The 23897-nt window shown below is 41.1% G+C and overlaps 3 protein-coding genes across 7 annotated transcripts in view; 1 reads left to right on the top strand and 2 right to left on the bottom strand.

Annotated features, from left to right (window-relative positions):
- The first annotated feature begins 8480 nt into the window (after positions 1 to 8480).
- On the top strand, positions 8481 to 13999 carry LOC131885066 (uncharacterized). Of its 2 annotated transcripts, XM_059232991.1 has the most exons (5): positions 8481 to 8597; positions 8753 to 9080; positions 9165 to 9346; positions 13324 to 13637; positions 13756 to 13999. In XM_059232991.1, the coding sequence occupies exons 2-5, from the start codon at positions 8928 to 8930 to the stop codon at positions 13932 to 13934; spliced, it is 828 nt and encodes a 275-aa protein (XP_059088974.1). In that variant the 5' UTR covers positions 8481 to 8597; positions 8753 to 8927; the 3' UTR covers positions 13935 to 13999. The 2 variants fall into 2 exon arrangements, with proteins under 2 accessions (XP_059088974.1, XP_059088973.1); XM_059232990.1 differs by lacking the exon at positions 8481 to 8597 and having other exon boundaries at positions 8637 to 9080.
- Positions 14000 to 14044: 45 nt separating this feature from the next.
- LOC131885065 (multiple C2 and transmembrane domain-containing protein 1-like) lies at positions 14045 to 16321 on the bottom strand (the record flags this gene model as incomplete). The annotated part of the gene is given in 1 exon segment (XM_059232989.1): positions 14045 to 16321. A coding segment is annotated over 1 exon segment (1746 nt). The 3' UTR covers positions 14045 to 14313.
- A 2297-nt stretch (positions 16322 to 18618) lies between these two features.
- Positions 18619 to 23897, bottom strand: part of LOC131885713 (guanylyl cyclase-activating protein 2-like) — a 9085-nt gene continuing 3806 nt past the window's right edge. For 3 of the 4 annotated variants that reach the window (XM_059233842.1, XM_059233841.1, XM_059233840.1), the window contains 3 exons: positions 20635 to 20970; positions 20167 to 20286; positions 18619 to 18961 (listed from right to left, as the gene is read on the bottom strand). In XM_059233842.1, the coding sequence (XP_059089825.1) occupies positions 18743 to 18961; positions 20167 to 20286; positions 20635 to 20970 (675 nt within the window). In that variant the 3' untranslated portion in view covers positions 18619 to 18742. Of the gene's footprint in view, positions 18962 to 20166; positions 20287 to 20634; positions 20971 to 21170; positions 21450 to 23897 lie in introns of those variants that run through there. The other variant, XM_059233839.1, reaches the window with a different exon arrangement.

Below are 23897 nucleotides of genomic sequence, written 5' to 3' on the forward strand. Positions count from 1 at the left end.
ATGGATGAAACTTGAGGCAGCTGAGCGGGTGACTAGATTGAGTCTAGTCAGCGCAGCCTGGCCCTGACTATGCTTTCGTATTAGATTAGCGGAGTTCAAAAAATGGGCCAGCGACGGACATTCAAATCGAACAATGTAATCATTTGGGTGCCTTGAAAACTGGCCCATTGTTAATAGTTGTCTAGACATGTGGGTCAGTTTGGACCACGACGGGGGTCTAGCTTTTTCTCTCGTGTCTTATTGAGCACCCTGACAAAAATGGTTTCTTTTCGACGTAGTTTGTGGCGAGGTTCAGTGGCTTCTCTTCGGGCTAAGCGTGCGTGCCTGAGGCCAATCCCAGCCACCGATCAGGCCCATGAGACCTGGGCCACCGGCTCTGCCGCGGCAATTGAATTAGGGATGACCGAGTATTTCATTGTTTGTGTCATTTTGTCCCAGTCTTAAGCTTCTAGGGCTAATTTCTTTCAGTCACGTGTATTTTCCCGACCTGACACGTGACTACTGCGTACGGGCACGGAACACTGGTCACTCCAGACAGGCTATGCTTAAATTATGACATTTTTGTTTCTTTTCCCAATCATTGATGGCCCCAAGAAATCACTGCATTTGTCTTACCCGACTATGAAACAGTCATGACGCGATGAGACCTACGGCTTTAGTCGTTCTTCAATATATATATATATGAGGAACAAATGGCAGTTCCAGTGGTAGGGTCAAAATGAGTAATTCATTACAAAGTCATTACTCGGAACAAATGCCATGGCGTTAATCTTAAGATATTGTTCTTAAGATTTAAATGGCCAATTCTTCAGGAATATTGCCTCAAAATGGCCATACCTAAACATTGAATGGGTATTTATTGACAAAACGAGTCAAATGTAGATACGTGAAATGCAATCCATCTTGCAAATATTGTCAAAGAGACAGAAAGGACCAAATAAACGAAAGAAGTTGAGCTTTAAAGTGGGGCCAACGAGATAAACGTTATTCTCCACCGATTAGTTGGCGGTGCTCATTTTTTAATTTGTGGCAAAATGTTAAACGGTTTAGATAGAGACTTTAAGGGTTATTAATATCGTGTTAGCTTAGGTTGGGTTAGGTTAGGTAAGGTTAGATTAGGTTTGATTAGGTCAGGTTAAGATTTAAAAAAGTAGCACCGCCAACTAATCGGTGGAGAATAACGATTACCGGCCAACGATGATCCATTTTGCCTACAAGTGATTGTTAATTATTGCTGAGGGTTTACCTGGCAAAGTGTAAAGCTTTGGGATTTCATGCTAATGCGCCCTCTGGTTCTATCATGAAGGAAGTGCCACCACACTTCTTACTGATAACAAAATTTTGGGACCAAATATTCTTTTCGTATTTTCTACATACTTTTGTCACTTGCATCTTTAGCAAATGAATGTTAGACTTAAAAGGCTTGAAATGATTGTCAAACAACGTACTAACATGGCGAATACTTTTGTCAATGAAGATTTGGAAGCACTGAATGGGCTAAAATCATGGTAGTTCTTGCCGCGATTGTGGCGCAGCCTGACTAGGTCACAACTGAAATTTGATCCGGTACTTTACACGTCTCTATATATGATAATAACAGTGGCAGGATCAAAACCATCACATTGTTGCACATCAGTCAAGAAAATGAGTACAGTTGATAAATTTGCCAAAGTTGAGTTGCAGTATGATTTCTTGCCCACCAATGACTTCACAACTTTGCTTTGGATCAAGTCTTTTGGTTCAACTGTAGTGTATTGTAATTTTCATTCAATTGAGAGACAGCTAAGCCATGAGGCATTGTAAATCCAAGATTCAAAGCCAAGAACTACTTCAATCTCGTTCAGAGCAAAGCACAAAAAATGAGGGCTGACTTTTGTACTCAAAATATGTGTCAACAAAACAACTATCTAGATAGCCTCCAAATATGACGTTTTGGGGAGCTTGACCATAAGGGCATTGTTAAATTTCCTTCAGCTTTCAGAGACAGAAGCAAAAAATAAGGGCCACTTTCGAGGTTGAAAAAAAGAACAAGTAACAAGGGAATTTTGGATTTTGTTTTGGGTCTTTGCAATTATACCATTATCCAAAATAATGGAAAACTAGTTCCTTTTTCTGCAAAAAAGGACAGCAAAAATCTGAGACTGTTTGAGTTGCTTCAGTCGTCTCATCACTTTGTACTCCAAGCATGCCTCATATTCCTAGACCCAAGTACAATTTACGTAAGTTGTGTATGATTGGCCATCAAAAGTACAAAAAGGCTAGCTCAAAAGCATAATCGTTCATGAAAAATCAGGACATGAAATTAGAAAGATTTCGCCATTGAAAAACTCGTGTGCTAAAACTTTTACTTTCAATGCTTTGTTATTCAATAAAAAGTGGCACTAGTCAGTTTACTCGTCGAGGCAAAAAGATAAAAATCTTTGACTCAGAAGACCAGGAACTTACTAATATGTTTGTATCACTTTTGCATTGCAAAAGTGATAATAATGTTGCTCCAAGCATGTTTGATTGCTTAGAACTCTTGAAGAATATGCGGAGTACGAAAACATTAGCAAGAACGTCATAATAAGCAATCTATGTAGCGGAGAGAACCTTAAGTTGGGAGGAGAATATCAGGACCAGGATGTGAAATCATCAGAATATGAAAAACTGATTTTCAAAATGTGCACTAAAATATGTTTATTTGCTCATGAACTTCGTCTATTTGTACGGACTTGTTTGCTCAAATACTTGACTTACGTATTGAGTCGGGAGTTGTGGTATTTGCTTGAATACAGTACAAGTTGGCTTGACGAGTGTTAACTTAACAGTTATCTGACCCTTGATGTGACCCTATTTGCAATGAACATCATCGACATCAATAGTTGGATTCTTGGACACGGTCGTCTCCGCTCGTCTCGTCTAACCCGTCTCACCACGGTGGTCAAAAAAAGCTTATGAGGTATTGAGAGAAATGCGCATATCCATCTCAACAGTCTTCTTCCTTACAAAAACCATAAGAAGTTATTTGGCGTGATTGATTTATTGAAGACTGGCTCAAATTTGTCGCGCATATGGCTATTAATTAATAAGATTTGCTTGGATATTTCTGTTGGAATTCAAAAAGGCTTTTGAACCACTGTGGCAGTCGTTTCACTGGTGAGACGAGAGGGGTAAGCTGATCAACGAAGAATCCAGCTAATATCAAGTCGTTCAGTCCAGCTCCATTCAAAAGGCAATGATCTTGAAAGGTTAGGTGATTCCATTATTTCCTTACCGGCAGCGGCAAAAAGTGCGTTGCTGGCGAATTGGACACTCTTATGTGGCCAGAACTAGATGAGCGGTTGCTTGTATTTTTTTTGCTTTTTTAGCACTGCCAGGACCTTAATTAAGAATGTCATAGTCATAGAAATCAAAAAGAATGCTTAAGCTTGACAGGAGTTGTACTCAAGAAGCATGTTTTCAGGTCAGCTTACACTGGGGGTCAAGGGACATCAAGATTTTGTGATATTCCACTTTAAGCATGTTCAATTATTCCTTATTCACAGCGATCACTACTCTCGTCATTATACACACAAAATTAAGAGCAAATTGGAAAACTTGGCCTCTACAACCAAACAATGGATCAGTCTTTAGAATGATCCTTGCCTTGTACTCAAGTGGCTGTATGGTACCCAACTATTATAAATGTTGGACATCCAAGTAAACCAGGCATTCTCTTTATTTTTTGGTATTGAGGAACGAACGGTCATGGGAACAACTGAGCGAGCTCTCTGAGTCTTATCGTATCGTATATATTTTCCACTCAGACATGCATAAAACAACGTGGTGACTCTTTACAGAAGGTGTATGTGAGTATTGGATAATTTACCTCTCTAGTTGTATGTAAACTACGTAAAATAGGAAATGTTAAATGCTTTGGTGTTAAATACAAAATATTTAAATCTTGACATCATTTCATTTAAATCGTTTTCAGCCAGCCCGAAAATAGGACGATGGAATAATTATTTTGGCTGATTAGATGATGATATCTGATTGGATTTTTGAAGCCTCAGGTAGAATGGCGTTCTTAAACGCTGAGACCGTTGTTATGTTCCTAATGTTCAATGGGACTTGATTCCAGGCTCTGATTGTCCTCGCAGAAAAGCCATGCAATCTAGAGTTCATGGGGGCAATTTGATGAGGAATGGTCTTCGAGCTGTTGCTTCTCAGGACCCTCCCTGTTTCCTGGTTTAAGTTGTGGAGGAGGGATTTCTTGACTAAGGGGGAAGCTAGGGCACCGGTTTTGATTTTGAACATGGTGGTCAGGTCCATAGCTACCCTTCGTTGTGATAGAGACTCAAGGCCCAAGAGGTGTAGTCTGGATTCATACGATTCCTCTCTCAAGTCAGACCACCACCTTGTGAATCTTTTCTGGACCCGTTCCATGTTATTCCCGTCAGAAGAGTTTCGTGGTTGACATCCGCTCATGTTTTATTCAAGGATCGGCCTGACATAGATTTTAAATAGCATAAATCTAATCAAGGTCCCCTGTGAGAACAAACCACTCGGCTTATGGAGTGAACTTAGGGCTCTCAAATCTATTTGCCTATAGCATTATTCATATTTTCAACAAAACATTTCTTATGACTTATTCTCATAACCCTAAAGAAGAGTCTCTGCCCTAAACAAAACCCTATATAAATCAACATCCTTAAAAAGAGCAAGGGAAGTCGGGAGGAGCATTGGTGTAGTGGTTAGAGCAGTTTCTTGGCTAAAGAGAGGTCCCTGGTTCGATTATCCGCCCTGACTTTTCTCAAGGAAACCTTTAGACGCTAACCACGCCCACAGACGGTGAACCAACCTGATACGGACTATGACACTGCCTTTCGGAAATGAATTGGACGATGTGATGGCTAGCTTCACTGGCCGGGTGAGGTTCACCCCTCCAACCCCACCACCCCAAGTACACAAGAATATAGAAATACAGACTTTTTTGGGCATAAAACACGTAACCTGTCAGTAAAAGATTCAGGCATTTGCACAGCAAATCACATATTCAATTGACTGCCCTTTTTTTGATACACATCTTGAAAGTAACGAAATGTAACAAATATGCAATATCAGGCGTTCAGAATTTTGCTTCAATCTACCATAGATGCAATTAAATGTGGGCGACATGATTGCGCCTGTAGGTAATCGAGGTAATGCCGACGTCTCTGGAGGTCAGCCGAAACAGAGAGTGGGTTCCGGGTGGGTTCCTTCTGTTTCAGTTAAGTGTTTCCACGTTATGGATGAAACAGCCTCATCATAATCCCGCAAACATTTGTTAAAAAGCAGTGAGACAAATTGCTCAAATCCTTTTTGTGAAGCGTGCTAGAGGAGAGCCATGGTTTTGCAAAGGGTTTTTGTTTTGGAGCTTCTACACAGAATTTGGACATGGTGTCAAAGATTCAGATTTGTACCATAGTTGCCTTAATTACCTTGACTGCAAATAGAACTTTTTGACTCACAGTGCCAGCTGAGACAAAAAGATGCTACAGCAGTGCCCTCAATTGATCTTAATATGTAGTTAGCTATGGTCATATTTTTGAATCAAAATATAAACTCTATGCCACACTTTTCATTCAAAGAAGTATATATTACTCGCCTGAAAAGTTTTGAGCGTCAAGTACTAGTTAAATCAGCGCAACTGATAACCAAATTGAGTTGAGCTTTGTCGCTGGAGATTGTACTAGCCAGAGGGCTAGTGTTATCTAAAGATTCTGGAAAGAAAGATGCGTTATCTCGGTGCTAGCGACATAGGCAATGCGACGGTGAAACGATGAACCTGAAAAAAACTCAAGAAGCAGTGTTTCTCCCTCAAACTAACTAGAGATGTAATGCCCCAACAATTTTAGATTATTTCTAGGTCCTTTGCAAGGCTAATGGAGTCTTGGCCATTCCTACCAGAAACTAACTTTGTACCGTCAGCATAAGAAGAGAGACTGGCAGTAATACTAAGCGTTTGAAGCGGGGCAACGAAAATTATAAAAAGGAGGGGCCCTAAGATGGAACCCTGGGGAACACCTGACTTGACATCACGTATGTCACTAAGGGATCCCTCAACCTTAACAGTTTGCTTCCTATTATGAATGAAGCTTCTTATCCAATTGAGAACCTTGCCTTGAATCCCAATGTCATGAAGTCAATTCAACAAAAGGCCATGATCTACTTTATCAAAGGCCTTGGCACAATCAAGAAAGACAACATCAACTGACTCATGCCTTTGCAGTCCCTCAATGACCAGCTCGAAATGCTCAATCAGTTGGGTAACCGTGCTAAAATGTGCTCGGAACCGTGCTGGCTAGGAGGAAGGACTTCATTGACTTTAAGAATTTCAACAAGTTTAGACTTCATGATCTTCTCAAACACCTTTGCAATATTCGAAGTGAGAGAAATCGGCCTATAGTTACTGGGGAGTGACTTATCTCCCCCTTTGAAAATTGGAATCACATGAGCTACCTTCAGAGAAGAGGGGAACTTGCCCTGGTCCAAGATGCAACGCATCAAGTACGAGAAAACAGGAGCAAGAACCTGTGAGCATCTCATCAGAAACTGAGATGTCACCCCATCAGGCCCAGGGGAGCTCGAGAGTCTCAAGTCCTGATGGCCTCTAAAGCATCCTGATCTGTGACTACAAGATCATCTAAATGCTCAACTTGACAAGCCTTGCCAGTCCCAACATACTCATCTTCAGAGCAATGAGCTGTTGCTTCTGAACTCAGTGGGATTGAAAACACACTATAGAACTGATCTCCAAGCATGTTAGCCATAGTCTCTACATTGCTAACGGCTTCCCCATCAACCTCAAAAGGCCCAACGGAGTGTCTCATTTTTCCCTTGGAGTTCGCATAAGAGAAAAATGCCTTCGGATTCGACCTGACCTCCTGAACCACCTTACTCTCAGTTTGTAACTGGTCAATTTCGATGGAGGCCTTATTCTTTCCCTGAACTACGTCCAACTTTTTTTGGAGACTACCCACAATTACTGGAATCGAAGTGCTCTTCAGCCTTTTTGCTAGTTTGCAACTCTTTTTGAACAAAGTCTTTCTATATTTTGGAATTTTAGCCCTTGTCCCACCTTTCGGAATACATTCAGGGATTGCTAGACTGGAGCAAACTCCCTTAAAAATGAAACTAATTTATTAATGGCTGCATCTATGGATTCCTGTTTCAGAATTGAAACCAGGTCCAGTTCTTCAAATATATCTATAAGCAACGGCCAATGTTCATATTTCAACTTGAACTTAGCCAGACCGACCTTTTTGGCCGGTTTTACTCTAGAGCACGCCGGCTTTTGAGTAATGGTCGACCCTATCTCAAGAACATGATGATCTGACAGATTAGTAGGTGTCACATGAACATACTGGATCAGATCAGGGTCATTGGAAAAGACCAAGTCGAGAACGCTATTCTCTCTAGTGGCTACGCCAACAAACTGAGAGAAGTTGCGCAAGATCGCAAACTTTTCCAGCTTTTCGAACGGCTGAGATGTCGATTTCGAAATGGGAATGTACCCATCAGGACTAACCTCCCACTCTACAACGCTAGCTGGAAAATTGAAGTCCCTTACAAAGATGTGGAATTTTGATCAAAAATTGTCCTAGTCTAACTTAAAGGTCGTTATTGGATCAACAGCTACATACTCCCTACGAATATTTGAGGGAAGCAAATTAAACAATGAAGGATCCCAAGGCATCACGAAGAAAGGTGGACTTTAAGAGATTTTACTACTTAGTTTGAACTTTAGACCTTCTCAAACTCTTTTGCAATATTCAAAGGGAAAGATAAGTCGGTCTATAGTTACTAGGGAGCTACTTATTTCCCTCAAGGTTTGAAAATTCAAAAGAAATGGTCCAGCCGAAGTTCATTGATATAAGTTGCATTTGCAATCATAATACAAAACATAATTGTTAAATCTGTTCACATTTCTGTGGATGACATTTTTTAGGTTCTCCACATATCGAATAAACAACATTTCAGTTTTTAGATGATTGAATTCATATCATATCATTTCGAGAGACTTTTTAAGAGTTTCGAAATCTACAGCAACGGGAGAATTCAGTACCTTCTCATTTTTGACCGACCACGATAATTCGAACAATGAATTCCTCATCTCTTCTCTCTCGGGCCTGTTCATTCTTTAATGTACTTCCCTCTAATATTCTTATAGTAGAGGACGTTGATGTTGTTGATCCAGTAACATCTTTCATATTTGACTTGGACAAATTTTTAGCTGGCATTCCAAATACATTCCTACATAGTATACGGGTAATTTTCTGCCAACTCAAATTCGTTGTTAGACAAAATATCATAAAAAGATAACAATTAAGAAAAGACAAAATGCAATGTTTCATTTAATAGTACTAGAAGGTTATTTTGCTTGTTTGGTTTATTAAAGCCTGTGACAATCCAAACCCAAATATAAAGACACTAACGAATGTAATCACTAGGACGGGCCATGAACCATTGGAGTGGTGGTTCAGGGCCAACCGTTGCAAATACCCAAGTATGTTGATCCTCTCGTTGGATTGAGTCATATAAGGAGAATGGGGGAATTCGTTATCTTTTGACAGCTTGAAAGCCAATGAAAGAAGGTATTGTGCCCTTATCATAGTCTCTCACTATATTGAACTTCCGCTTTCATGATGACTGTAAAAAGCACCATTCATCAAAGCAAGGAAGGTTAACCACATCAGAGCTTCAATAAAAGCATGGTCAAATTTATCACCTCTTGTGTTATTGCTTTAAGCATCGTGAGTAAACTACGGGCGTCTTCCCCATATACGGATCACCGAGTACCCTTTAAAAACGGCGCCGATGTAACATGGCATGAAGAATTCGTGGCCAGGGTAGTGAACATCAGTCAGCAGTACCTCTCCTTACCAGAAATTCTTCGTCCTACCGACCTTGGGAATGGTTTGGTAATGCCCGCCGACACACCCAGAGAGCATTTAGACGTATTTTATCTCAACCCGTCTAAAACTGTGGCAATTGGTATTCTCATTGAGAACTATTCAAAGTATCGCTTGGGGGATCCACGGACTTCGGGGACTCACGCATGTTCTTACAACCACCAGGTGCGCACTTGAGTAATGTGACGATTGATTACATGAGACGCAAAGCTAATACGTGGGATTCTAATCAGACCTTTTTTGCAATAGAGAAATACACTTTTAACCGTTGAACCTGGTTCATCCGAATACATGGTGGTGGATAATGGGGGATACGCACATCATGGAATATGTGGAACCGTCTCGTGGCAAATATTTCAAGAAAATGGATCTCCCATTTTGAACGATAAATTGGGAACCAGGTTTACCATTACCTATTACGTACCTTATAGGTAAGGACAATAGGCAACAATTTAAACCAAATTCCAAATCTCGAACGGATTTCAACTCTTTCGAGAGGTTAAACGATATTTTTGGGGCTGGTTTTTTTGTGATGTGGTAAACGTCAGAAATTGAATACTTGCAAAGATAGCGAAAAGGTTGAGCATTCCATTTGCCGTACCTTATGGCCTGGGGTTTGTTGCTTTAATAATTTGGCTTTTGTGTTCCACGTGACCTGTGGTATTGATTTGAGTTCATGGCTTTTAACAGAATAAGTTGGTGAGCCTGCGGTTATCCCAAGGGGTGAGGTACTAACTAATGCATTTGGAACAAAACAACAACATTCGAAATTTTGGACAGTCCAGACAGGCTAGACAGACTTCACAGAATATACACAATCTGAATTATCACTCTGGAACAAGGAAACAAAAATCACCCCTGCAATTCATTCTTTTTGTATTTCGAGATGAAAAAAGCTCACAATCAAAAGTTCAATAAAATATTTGGACGATCTGGACAACATGGACAAGCAAACCGGTTATTGTATGTATCTCTCTTAAACTTTTACTCTATGTCAAAATAAGCAGTCTATGTCATCCTGACATCTCTGGTTGTCAGCCTGAATAAAATGCGATTTATCCCTTTCGTTTCCTTTGAATGTTTCTACCAACTGAATAAAAATTACACTTATTTGATCCACTCAAAAGGTAGCCCAAACACTAGACTAACAAATGGTTTTGTGTACGGATTTCTACAAATGTGGACTGTCAACGGAAATGAAAATTTCGTATCTCCTGAACCACTCACTTCATTCAAAATTAGCACTCCATAGGATCGCAAGATATTGTAAAATAGATGAACTTTTGACAATTCAACTTCACTTTTTTGACAATAAACTTTTGAAACAACTCACTCTACTAGATAATGGGAGAATTACTTGCCTGTCATTGAGGAGATCTAAATTTCTTCTTTTACTAGTATATTGGGAAAAGTGGCCCAGAATATTAATCTGACCAAGGGCAGGCCAATTTTGGTGGGAAGCCCGTTCACAATCCATATTTTTAGAAGTTCATGAGTTGCTCTGCTTGCACAAACCAGTTTTATGTTGTTTGCTAGAAGAGAGCCATTTCATGGCACATGGGTTGCATTTGGAATTTCTAATCAAAATTTGGAAGTACCATCTACAATTTAGATATACATCATATTTATCAGGAATACCTCGATTGTGTATCAACTTTTTGTCTGAGGCTGACAAATAACTAACTCAATATTTTGGAAAGCAGATAACCAAATGAAACCATAAGCACTTTTCTCAGATAAAAGCCTTAAACCATCTTGTCAGCTCTCAAATTCAAACCAAGTTGCTAAATATTAAGAATGGTGAGCCATGAGCGCTCTTTGATCAAGGTTTGAATTAAAGCATTTTAAATGTATTGATGGAATGTGATACTCTTTCTCTGATGGCGGAAACTGACGTTTCCAGACCAAAAAAAATATATTTGGATAATCCAAATATCTGTTTTTGTTTGAGATAACATTTGGTTTTTAAATAGAAAAAAATGTTGTACTTGTTGTTTGTTTGTTTTTGTCAGTAATAGGGCATAAAAACCTAGCAATTCTTTAAGCAAGAAATATGAATGTGAACATTAATGACCCAAAGAATTGTAAATTACGATTGAAATATATGTTGTTGTAGAGCAATATTTATCTATTATTTGGGACATTTTTGCTTAAACATTACCACGATTTCTATTTTTTTGTAAATAACCATAAACTTTGCCCTGACAAGACAAATCACCAATGACGAAAAGAAGTGTTAATGCAGTACAATGTTGCAAACTTTGTGCGCTTTACACACAGATAACTTGCAAGAGATTCATTTTTACCTCTAAGGCTGGGAGATTTCACCAAATGCCACAAACAGTTTTAGTGGGACATTGAAGCAGGTGAAGCATTAAGGATGTTTCTTACTGGCCAATAACACAACCGTTTTAAGTCCCAAAGTGGCAAGGAAGAGTCGCCAAAATGACAAACAGACAAAGAAGCAAAGAAACTCAGTCCTGCTGATCTGTTTTAGTTTTCATCAGATAAGTTTGAATTAGTCAAATATATTTGACTTGAAAGCTCTTTGGCTTAAATATCCTATGAAAAGAAGTGCATCATGGCAAGAACAACTTTGAATATTGGCACAAGATATGTAAAGTGAAGGAAGGGATAAGGACCATGTGAATTAACTTATTTAAAAAAAATACATTTCCTCTCATTGTTATTCACACCCTTCAGGAAATTGACCCTGAAAGTAAAAGTTTTCCAATGTGAATTTGAAAAAACAAAATCTGTTTAACGCATTATAACTGATGAATCACAACGAGTTACACAAATTTGCCCCATTTTTCTTAATTGGAAAATCAAGTAGAAAAGGTGACAAATAGCAAGAAAGCCCGGTTTGTGGCCTAGAATTTTATTTTGCACCTTGGATAATGACGTCATCGCAAGGGAAAATGACCTCAGTAACTGTTTGTCTATTCACATCCTACCTGGTGCCCTCTTTTAGACATTCTAGTTCATATAAAGATGTTCATCATTTATTGATTTCCAACTCAACACACATAGAGCGAATGACAAAATACATAGTATGAAAAATCAAATTAATCTATCAACGGATGGAATACACGTGTGTCTTGGTTTTTGTTGGGGTATAAAACAAAAATTTTGAAGCGAGTGCGAGTGAAGGTTGGCTACAATGTTTGTCTTATTTCTCCCTCCTCAAAATGCTAAAAATCAGTGTTGCCTCAGTACATCTTTCTCGAATTTCCTTTGCTTCACATGCCCTATTAGATTTTCAATATCCTATGAAACTGGTGATCTGAATGCCTTACCCATGTTTGAAATATTTTGTATCTCAATTGTACTTTAGAGCTAAGCTCTTGTTACATTTCATTCTTGACCAAGTGTGTTTGATAGCTGACAAGGTAAAGAGACATTTTACTAAAGGAGTGGACAATGACGGAGCTAGACCAATTTTACTTTTTGTTAATTTTTTTTAACTGATGCATCAATTGAAACCGGCAGTTTAGTAATGTTATTGGAGGGCAAAATACACACCTTTTATTGCATACGTATCGAATGCTAGAACTTCTAGCGATATGAACTGCAAACGGGCTTACTGCCAAATCGGCCTGATCTTGGTGAGAGTAACTCCAAGTCATTTTTTGTTTATTATAACAATCAAATCAGAAATTTAGAACTCCTCAAAAAAGGCAGGTTTATTGTAGCTCAGTTACTGGTAGAGCCAGTTGTTGGTTATGGTTTACTTCCGGCGCCGGGGTTTGAACCCACGACACCTGGGGAGAGGATTCTTGCCTTGGTATCGCTGCCTCTTAGACCGCTCGGCTACACCAGCTGGTTGTTGTTCTGTTGTCAAAAACTTCTGAAACTCACCAAGATCAGGCCGAAAATTTTAAATTTAATGTAACGAATATAACCTAACTTTGACCACATCTTCTAAGTGACTTAACCATGATTTTTGGGCCAAGTTTGGCCAAGTTTATCTATATGACAAAATCTTGTGATCATATGAAGACCAAATTTTGAATGAAGTGAATGGTTCAGGAGATACGAAATTTTCGCTTCACAGTCCACGTTTTCAGAAATCCATGTCCAATGCTGAAACTCTGGACCAGATACATAAATCAAAAACTCGTTTCTTATAAAGTTAGTTGTTGGTCGGTCAAATAATATATGAAAATAAAGTTAATTAAAATGAATAAATTTTTCGTATCGAAGTGTTGGGAATTCCATTCCCAGTAGCGGTAAGGAATACCGCAGAAAAGCATTATTTCATCCCCTGTAAATTTTGGAGTTTAGGGTATATCTTCTTATGAAAATGTGACCTATTTTCGTCAGTTGTCATGTCAATTGTTGTTGGTATTTCAAATTAATGATAGCCATCATTGCCATTGATTCATTTTTGTGCACTTTTTATTAGGGGTCCTTGTGGTCAGTGCAGTAAAAGACGTGAAAACACTTTCTCATTGAATGTCATGCGAATCCCCCTCAATGCTACCCATCATTGGACCACCCCAAACGTGATGGAGAAGTTCTGGGACAGTTACCACTACAAAGGAATAGGAAGCGTTCATCAATCTGGAGGCGAACCCATATTGGGGCTCTTTGATAAGGGAAGATATCTCGCTCGAGGTCAAATGGAATGTGGATGCAAGCCTTTGTTGGTGGTTCAATTTATGCCAGGGCCTGATTGGCGGAAAATGATGTGGGCCAAGAATAAGATGTTGATGGAAGGTAACAAATGCTATTGACAGATGAGCAATGATTGAAGACCTAAATCACTGAATCAATTCAATGGTTTAAGCCAGGGCCCATCACACTAACCCCCGTTTTGTTTTGCCTAACATTTCAGCATTGAGCTTGTCCACTTCTTCCCAAGGGACCTTGAGGACCGGGACGGGAATTCCGTTTTTGGTTATCGTCGTGGGATCGGCTTGTACGGGATTCTTGGTTCTGGTCTTGGGCTTTTGTGGCATCCGTAAATGTAAAGAAGCTAGGTCCCCCGGATATGACAGTGCTCCAATCAATTGAAGTAAACAATTCTTTCGTGCTTCAGATGATGAATGAAGGAATAAATGAGGCAATTTGAGAAGTAATTTGGTGTATAATGAATAATCATAGAAGCCGCAGGAACAGCAAAATGGATGAAAAAGTTAATTACCGTATAATCATAACGTTGGACAAACAAGGAAGAACATTGATGATAACAATGGCAACAACATATGTATGTGTCAACATGGTTATAAAGCAGTAAGAATTTGCAACGGAGGCACGACAACCAAGCCCCAAGGGGCGCTTCTAGTTATCTTTGGCACATTCCTCCATGGATGACGGAATCATAACTCGAGAGCTTAAATCACGAAGGTACTTCTTCTAAGTATGTATCACGGACAAATTTGTAAATCTCAATTCAGATGCTATCACTTCGGATAGGTGCATTGGGATTACTTTCATCAGCGACGGGCTTGGCCTCGTCTTGATCTGACTTGAGTTTGACAACTGTGTCACTTTTAAAGCTGGCTTGTTGCTTCAAAGGATTGCTGGTGGGTTCGCTTTTGGTGAAGAGAGACGACACGCGTTTAGCCAGGTTGGACACGACCTTCTTCTTGGTGCGTTCCTCCTCTTCGATCTTCAATAGAACTGGGTCATAAATGGAGAGGATCTTACTCTTATGCAGAGTTGGGTCATCGGGCACCCGGGCTAAAAAGCTGACAAACTCGCTACTCGTCTCGTAATTCGGATTGATGAGCTTTTTTGAAAACTTGTTGACGCCCCACAGCATGACTAAAACTCTCAGGGGAAACATGTAGAAGACGATAGCCGAGAAAACCAGGAAGGCCACGGCTGTCCATGAGAAATAAGGAACGGAGAAATTCATGAGGTTCTTGAGACGCTCAGCCGTTGAGGCCAGAAGGCCCAGGTTGTTCTGGACAAAGGCCGAGACTTCTTGCACGGTTTTCAGCTTCTCCGCTATGGTTTTGTTGCCCTCTTTCTCGTCATCCGAATCCGGTTCCTCGCCCGTTGGGGTACTAAGTGCATCGCGGGAATCGAACCATTCCTCGAGCATGGCATCATCGGCATAGATGGGATAAGCGAAGACAAACACCAGAATGATTATGGGCAACAGGTACGGCTCGAAGAAGTAAGCCATGAACTCAAAGAATAGGAAGGCCTTGACACTTCGCCACGGATTTTCCCATTCGAAGCAACTGGTCAAGAAGTCATTGACCCGCTCACAGAAATTAAGCACCTTCCGCAATCGTTGCACATTGGCCACGAATAACAGCCGACTGAATGGATCTTGCGGCGTGACCTCGTGATCCTCGATGGCTTTCACGGCGGCCCTGACCTTATTCCATTGAATTTCAAATCGCAAAGTAACTCGGGGATGATTACCCCGGGCTCTCTTATCGAACTTTTTATCCTTGAGGGCAAACACTTGCTCCAACGGACTGCGAGGGATCTTCAGGAGCGGAATCACTACCCCGCCCAGATATTCCGGATCATGGAATCGATCCCGATCATAGATCCGCACGTACAGCATATCACTGATATCCGTGACATTAAAGAAGTACTCCTCATTCCACTCCGGATTGAGGGTCTTGGGAATAGTCTTGGACTCGTATTTGCTCCCCTGACCCAACCGAATCACGGCGAACGGGTCGCTTTTCCCCCCGAAATCCGCGGCATATAACCCTTCCGCCCGGACCAGCCGCACCCGTAACTGTCCCACATCGTTCAAGTTGTCCAAGGTGCGGCGCAACTCGAAACTCTGCGAATCCCGGGGGACAGCTAAATTTATGGGCCCCACCACGCCATTGGAACAACTGCCACTCCGACTCCGTGAGCCCAGCGAGCCCCCGGTTTGGCTCCGAAAGGACGGACTCCGGCTGGGCGTGCCGCTATTGGAGGGCGGCATGATGGCGTCCTCCCCGTCCTCGTCATCGCTGATGGGCTCGGCATCGTGATCCTGGGAGGACGAGGACTTGCGCTCGCTGTGGCGCTTGAACTTCCGGATGAACAGAGGCGAGTTCTTCATCATCTTGGACCCGACCCGCCTTAACGACGATCGGGGATGGAATGGCGCCGATTGGGGCGGAGGCGCTTGGGGGGGAGGAGGGGAGCTCGTCTGACTGTGATGTGGGTGATGATGCATTCAATACACCTGGAATGACGTGTCGAGGTGGCTGTTATTGTTGTTACTGTTGTTACTCTTGATATTGTTGATATTGTTCATCGAGGAGGGGATTGAGGTTGACTTGATAAGAGCTGGGCGCTCCTCCACAAACACACCACTTGTGGACACAAAAATGACCAGGGCTGACGGTTTCACTGAGGTTGGAAGGCCACGCCATGGCTAGAATCCAAATCCAATCAGGGGCAGAAAACGATTCCCACAACCCATATTCACTCTCATCATGACGATTGGGGGTAGAGGGCACCTGAATTGTCCTGTATGTATATTACTTTCGCACGTTCCCGAGATCCGCACATAAAAGTCCTAGAGAGAGAGGATACGAGCATATAATGCCATACACACGTACTTACGTTTGTAAGTTAGGCGTATGGCTAGACCGAGGACGAGGAAGGAGGACGGGGAATGTGACCAACCAAGGGGAACGGGCTAATGTACAACAGGCATGCCGAATCTATCATCCGTCAGTTGAACAGCAAAGGTCAAAATGAGTCGTTGACAACTTGATGTGAAGAATTGTTATCATGCTAAACACTTGAAAAAATGGATTCGAAGCAGAAAAGGCCATTTTAAGGCTTTCAAGTTGATTTGGGTGTGAGCCAGTGCCATGATTTAGCAATCAGTATCGACGGAATCAGATCAAATGGTCGTAAAGAAGCTCTTTTGGCTAGCCTGATCTTTCTCTTGCTTTTTGTTTGCTCCGTGTTTTGGTCAGCACAGAGAAAGCTAGAAGAGGGAACTTTCTGGATCAAGATATTGTTGTTCAATCTCTATGAATCCATTATTATCCCTTTGATCCCATGTTCCAGCTCTACATACACCTTTTTCGAAGTAAGTTCTGTGATTCATGATTGCCAGTCCATACCGTTAGTTGTGAAGAAAGAAAATAGTCTTCTCTGCCCGATGAGTGAGAATAAAGTACGTAGAGTGCTCATGAGTGAGACTTACCGGAATGAATTTAACTTGAAAATAAAGGAAACAAAATCGAGTAGCTAGTACTGTCATTGTTGCCATTTATGCTGATAATTATAGATTATGAGATATTGGTGGCGTAGAAAGCAGGCTTAAAATTTTTCTCACTCTATGGTTAAGTAACGAGGAGTACGATAAATATAAGCCATTTGTGAGTCTTTTGGTATGCAGACCACTTTAGAAGAAGAAATTGGACGTGGTGTCATTGTTAGTGCAAATTCTAGGCATGGGCGAGGTCTTCGGTTCGATTCTCTGCCCCGACTTTTCTCTACACTCACAGGCGGAGAACCAATCCGCCGCAGTCTGAGAGACTGCCAAGCGGAAAAGCCGTACAGAGTGCTTCGCTGGCCGGGGAAAGGTTAAGCTCTCCGACCCTTTCACCACCAATTAATTGACGGGTTTTGTATGTCAATACGTTTCTCTGATGATCAGTCCTTTTGCTCGGTGGGTGAAGAATACTTACGTCCACTAAAAGCCAGCCCAGTTGTAGTAGTCATGTGTCGGAAAATACGCAGACATTCAGTGACAAAACACCATCTTCCTCAGTGCCTTGTCGTTATATTTTCATGCGTTTAGAGACCAGCCAATGATCTGTGTTAGGGTCAAAAAATGGCTGGAAATGCATAGAATTACTCTCCCGCTTTCCCTTCGACGGCTCCATGTCTTGACATGTGCCAGACGTGCCAGACGCATCTAAACCGGAAACAAACTAAGCCGTAATTCGACGATCGGTCCATGCACGTCTTAATGTCTGGATGTTTTATGTACGTTCGGTCCTTAACGGCCAAATCATGTGGGTTGCAAGAACTTGGTCCGTTTTGAGCCGTGGGTCCTGATTATGGAAAATACTTTCTCGGCTCGGCTTCTACTAGGAAATTGCAACGAAAGTAACTTGTAACGTAGGACGAGGACATGCGTCATGATATGACTTTTAGAGTTTGTATGAAACGTAGGCCCCTCTTAGAAAATGCCAGGTTGTCATCAAAAATGTTGTCAATAAAAGTAGATCTACGAACTTATTGTAGGTCAGTAAGCCCCAGCCCATTCATGGGCCTCGAGGGAATTCATGTGAGGTTGTAAGTTATCAGGAAATTGTGCAACGGATGAGCCTCAAAATCTTTGGAATTACTCTCCTTGATAGGCCTGCCTATTACAGAAATCTTTTCGTTAGGCATTAAGTGCGTTATATGCCGATAATTGGGCCTTTACTCATGCCAAATTCCACGGACCTTGGTCTCAAAGCACTTGGCGGTCATCAGATCTAATAGCTAGACAAATGAAAAATGCCAAAAGAAATGCACATTTTTATAATCCTACAAATTAGGAGGAAATTGTTGGGAATAACTTATTGCATTATCAACAAACTTCCATCCCTCGTTTTTTTTAGAATCTGCTCTAGAATGAAGGCATATTTCTCGGGCACAACACATCCTTGAGATTGAGATTAGGCTTTGATTAAATGTCACCCTAGGAATGGCGGCACAGTTCAGTGAGATAGTCTTCGTCCATCCAGCAACCGAGCGAAATAAGTAAATGTCAAGATTGAACAAGAAGTTTTTATTGAGCAAAAGATCTGACAAGGAATGGACAAATAACACAAACGTACACAAAGGTCACGAAGGAAACAGGGCATGCACGTTTTGTAGTGGAAATGAAGGAAAAACAGCGGACTTTATTTCGGGCACAAGATGTTGTAAATGAACGGCGTTTTCATGCTTCCGCTCACAAACTCGTGCATGTCAATGAGGCCATTCCCGTCCTCGTCCAGGGTCTGCATTACATCATTGGTGAGCATGGTCATTTGAGTGGCATCGATCTTCACATCTGACATGTCAAACAACGTCTGGAACATGTGGACCAACTCTTCCGTCTCGATATTGCCCGAACAGTCCTGTAATGATTTGATGTATTTTGTGGTTGTTTTACTTGAGCATGTCCAATTCTCAATCATTCGTGAACAACAATGGATTAGACAAACTGCAAATGAGTAATTAGTGCATAGAGCTACCATAATGTGCATGCTGAATATCCACTGGGAAGAAGAGTAACACAATTGGTTTGTTATAGATGGTTGCAGTAATTAGTGAAATCCCACTCGAACTCTCTTTCAAGTTGTGTAATGATGGGCCGCCTTCACATTTTTAAGAAGCCCATCTTTGGCTCAGATCGCAGGAAACGACATTCAATTACCGGGATTGAATCGGACCCAGTTGTTGCAATCATCGTATTCACAATCTTGGCCATATTTCTTCTATTCGAGCTATGGAGGGGTGATTTTTTGGCAAATTTCCTTCATCAAGTTGTGATGATGACGGATCGGCGAATATACGACCCCACATCACGCAACTTTGTAAAGAGGTTCAAGTAAGATTTTACGCGTTCATCTCGAACTAGCCAGATTGTGACAAGGCCATAGAAAAAACATCTACTACCCTCCAAACTTCTGGCCCAAGCAGATTGAACAGAGTGAACAAATCTTCTGATCTAGGTAATTTAAGCTTATTGTCATTGACCTGATGAATTTGCCCATTACCAATTGGTGATAGAGCGAGTCCTGCAAAGGTCCGGCTAACGGAAGTCCTATCCTTTCAATCTGTAACTTTTTGCACGACTCGCCCAGTTCGGACTTGAGTCCAGTAATGGACTCTAGTGTGGCAAAATTTCTTTTCGTTTTTTTTCTCTTCACGACGATGGGTGATTTAAATAAAGATAGGATGGACCACTGCCAAACAAAATCATGGTGAATCAAGGTCTGACATCAATCGAGATCCAGGTGATGACTTCTATTTGTGCAAAATGAAGGTTATTTGAAGATATCCAATCAAAAAATGAAAATTGCTGCGTCACGAGTCGGGTAAATTTCTTCAAATTCGAGTCTGGACTCTGTCCAGTACTAGTGTCAATGGCCTTTAGGTTGTATGCCCTCGTTTAAACCCTTTTCTAAGTGATTTCTAAGCCTTCTTTCTTTGTTAGTGGGTAGAGAGTACTACAAACCAAAAGTTCTGCTAGAGGGTCCATTGCCCTCTCCATGGTAAATTAGTCTCTTTTGACTATTTTCAGATAGAAATCAGTTGAATCAAATGGAATAGGCCTCACCTTATCATACATCTTGAAGATCCATTGCAGTTTATCTTCGGGCGTTTCTAGTTGAGTGGAGTTAACAGCCATCATGTACTCGACAAAGTCCAAATCCCCAGACTTGTTTTCGTCAAACACCTAGAAATTGAGACAGATAACCCAACTTCAAGTTTTGTCCATGGTTTCGTTTTCGAATTCTGCATAGGGTTGGTTGGCCTCCCAAAGGTAATCCTAATCCCAATTCAATGGAACATTGGCCATGACGAAACCAAGCGACTGTTGAGAATGGATCAAACATTTCCCTTCGAGCGACGAGTCTCAAATCCACTTCGGCTCCAAACAAAACTTGTTCATGCGCCAAAAAAGTCTAGTCTTTGTTAAAACATACTCGATCTAAGACGCTCGTTGCATGATGATCGATTTTGAAACTGGACTAAAGATTGAAAGGTATGAAGCATACGTCTCTATCTCCTCTTAAACACTGACCTTAAAAATGGCATCAGCGATAGATTGAGCCTCCTCTCCGAGTGCTTCCCCGGACAATTCAATGAACCGCTCTTTGGTCAACCTTTGGCCGGGAACATCCACCACAAACTGCTTGTAACGCTCCCGAATCTCCTTCTCTGGCATGGTGGACTTCACACTCAAAGTGGCGATATGCTCGTCCAGTTTCTTATCCACAATCACCTCAGCAACTTGAAGGGATCCCGGGGTCTTCCGACCTCCGACATTCTTGGCATTCTTGACGGGCTTCTTTCGCCTCGTGGACTGATTGGAAGCGTTTCGGGAACTGAGTTTATTGGACATGGGCTTGAATTCTTTCTGTAAGAAAGGAATGCGGATATGGCACCAAAGGAGAACCGCTCTCTTAGCAAGACCCGAGTCTACTAACCCCTTTTCCACTTGCCTCTCCGGGTCCAGTTCCAAAATTAGAACTGTTCCTGGATATACCCGAGCATTAGAGCCCCATTTTGTTGTGAGATCGATTTATAATCAATGGTATGATGCACTTTTTTACTCACTCTGACGAACTTCCTTTGGCGGACAATTTGATCAGGGCCTTGGGAACTTGTTCTTCCGTGAGAAATCATTCTGTCCATGCACGAAGACATGGACGGAAAAATAAGGACCAAAACTAAAGGATTTGTAAGCAAGTACTCGACATCTTCATTCACCATGACATGACACCCTAACTTCGATCCTAGCAAGCTTTGTTGGTTGGTCGAAGTGTCAAGAGTACAACAATGGTGAGGCGAGGTCTCGTTTGCTTTTTTTGGACCATTGAGCCTTTGTTCAATTACCCTCATAAACCTTGGTACTGAATGCAGAAAAAAAGGATCAGCTCCAATTCTTTGGGGAGTAACTCGCAACTCGCAAGGCATTGGGAATTGTGAGTAAGCCCAAAGAGTACGACCAAGGCGAATATTTGTTTTGGCATCGCAGGTTTTCGTAAGACCTTACTGAGCTCTTAACTGGTTATTTCTGCTTCAAGCTCATTTCGGTCATGGTTGATCAAGAAGAAACCAACCCTTTACCACTAGTGAATGGAACTCAAAAAAACTGTGGTAAATCTAGCGTTGAAGTTATTGGCCCTTTCTTTTCTTAGAGGAGAGAACGATTGATGACGTAGTCGATTGATATTTCGTTAACTCACAAATGCATTTGAGGAGATCGCTTTCATGACTTTGAGACTCACTTCATTAGTCATATTTTTGAACCCAAAAACATGACTATTTTGGTGGTCAACTGTAAGACACGAATTCTCCTAGTGCTTGGTAACAGCATTTATCACTGAGCCAAATGTTCTTCGAGTTCTTTGTATACCCCACAAGGGTTTCTGTGCACATTTACATTTGAAACCTCAAGCAATCAGCTCAATCAGGTACTACTGACCCTAGTCATATAGGTTGGGTTGGTCTTGGCTTGGCTTCATTTCGATCTTAGAACCGCAAGCACCGAGATGTTCGATTTCTTCTTGCGTGCCATGCCAATATCAATAAGATATCAAGCATGAGGACCGATATTGTAGCATATCAACTGTGAGTGAGCAAGCAAATGATAAGGTCTTGGACAATGAAATATGCAATGCATTCTAGCTGCATTAGATTTTAATGGATAGGGGAGAAAATAATTTCACTTTCAAAAATGAGTGTTTTGATTGATAAAATGTTTCATTTTGGGAACGATCGAAGTAGATTTGCAGATTTAAAGAAACATTAAAATAATATTATCATATCCTTTTTCTGGTTATAGTCTATGTTAAAGGTTGGGAATAAGGTCTTCTCCTTCAAAAAATGGAACAATCTTAACGAGGTGTCATATTTTATGGCTTTGAATATGCTTGGTTAATTTGGGAAGAATTGGCCCACTATCATTCAAAACAATGTAATGTTATCTCTATGATGTGATGAAATATAATATTAAAAACGAAATTGTTGTGTAATAGTTTCACTTTGACAATTGATATGCTTTTGCTGAACTCAGTTTTCCTGTTATTATGCCATATTAAAGATGTACAAAGTTTTGATCTAGCCGATCAGTCTGAAAGGCGGTGCGAACAAGCCAAGAATCTTCTCCCCATGTTTAGAGGGTTCAAATTACGGCGCCAGAAGTTATTGTGACAGAAGTTTCCTTTTCATCTACTTATTGCTTGATATGGAAGGCAAAAAAAGCCATTACAACCCTTCAGGACTGGCCCCGTGCCTATGCTTTGACAAGTTTGTCTGTATGTTTTTTGCAAATTGTTAGTCGTTATTCCATCCGAATTTCACTTAAAACGATCAACGAAAAAAAACCCTGGACTGAAAAAAAATGCAAGTTACAAGGAGTTCATGAAAATTATTCAATTTTCTCCTGGCATTGAAAGTTAGATGTATTTTTGTCAAAGCTTTGACATATCAACAGAAAATGTTTTCCCCATAAAGTAGACGTAATGCCGTTTGGATATGGAAAACAGGAAGTTATCTGGATTGTTTGACAATCACATTACGAAAATGAGATGAGAATGTCCCGGAGAAAAAGACAACAATCTTTGTCAGAAAGATACTTGGCTAGATTCTCATGGACCCCATAGACTCAGTATGAAATCCCTTGCGCATCGTTTTCCATCCGCTGTTTCCAAATCAAAGAAGGAATCAAGTGTAGAACGACATGTTCCAAACACCAGTGTGCTCCTGGTGTCTGACCATTGAACTAATTCTTGCCAAAGCTTTTACGACCAAAAACAAAGGTCCATTTACAACTCTTCTGGGACACGACGGCGGCAGTGAAAAAGCTTTCTACATACGTACATACATACATACACATTTACGATCCCTAATTGACCCCCATCCCAATCTAATGCCTTCCACCTTCCACCACTCACTTCGCCCGTGTCATGAGGATCAGTCACTCATGAGCTTTGGTCGCAATCCGATGTTAGGTGGCTGTGATCCGTTTGCTAATGTTAGCTCATGACATCGAGGACAACAAGAGTGAGATTGGAAAGGCGGGCTCCCTCTCCTCTTCCCTTTTCTCTCTCTTTCTCCGCCTCATTTTGAAGGGTTGTTTAGTCACGCTCATCGGAAGGCGAAACCAAGTAAGGAGCAGAATCGCTGAAGACCCCTGGTTTTGTGATAAACCAAAACCGACCCTGTTGTGCTGAAAATTTTAGTTTCTATCAACTGTCTCGCACGATCAGTGTTGTTGCATGATTTCGTTGATTTCAGGGAGGTTAATTATCAAACTTTTCCCCACAAAGGTCCAGGGAG

Source organism: Tigriopus californicus, chromosome 8 (assembly GCF_007210705.1).
Source record: "Tigriopus californicus strain San Diego chromosome 8, Tcal_SD_v2.1, whole genome shotgun sequence".
Taxonomy (NCBI): domain Eukaryota; kingdom Metazoa; phylum Arthropoda; class Copepoda; order Harpacticoida; family Harpacticidae; genus Tigriopus; species Tigriopus californicus.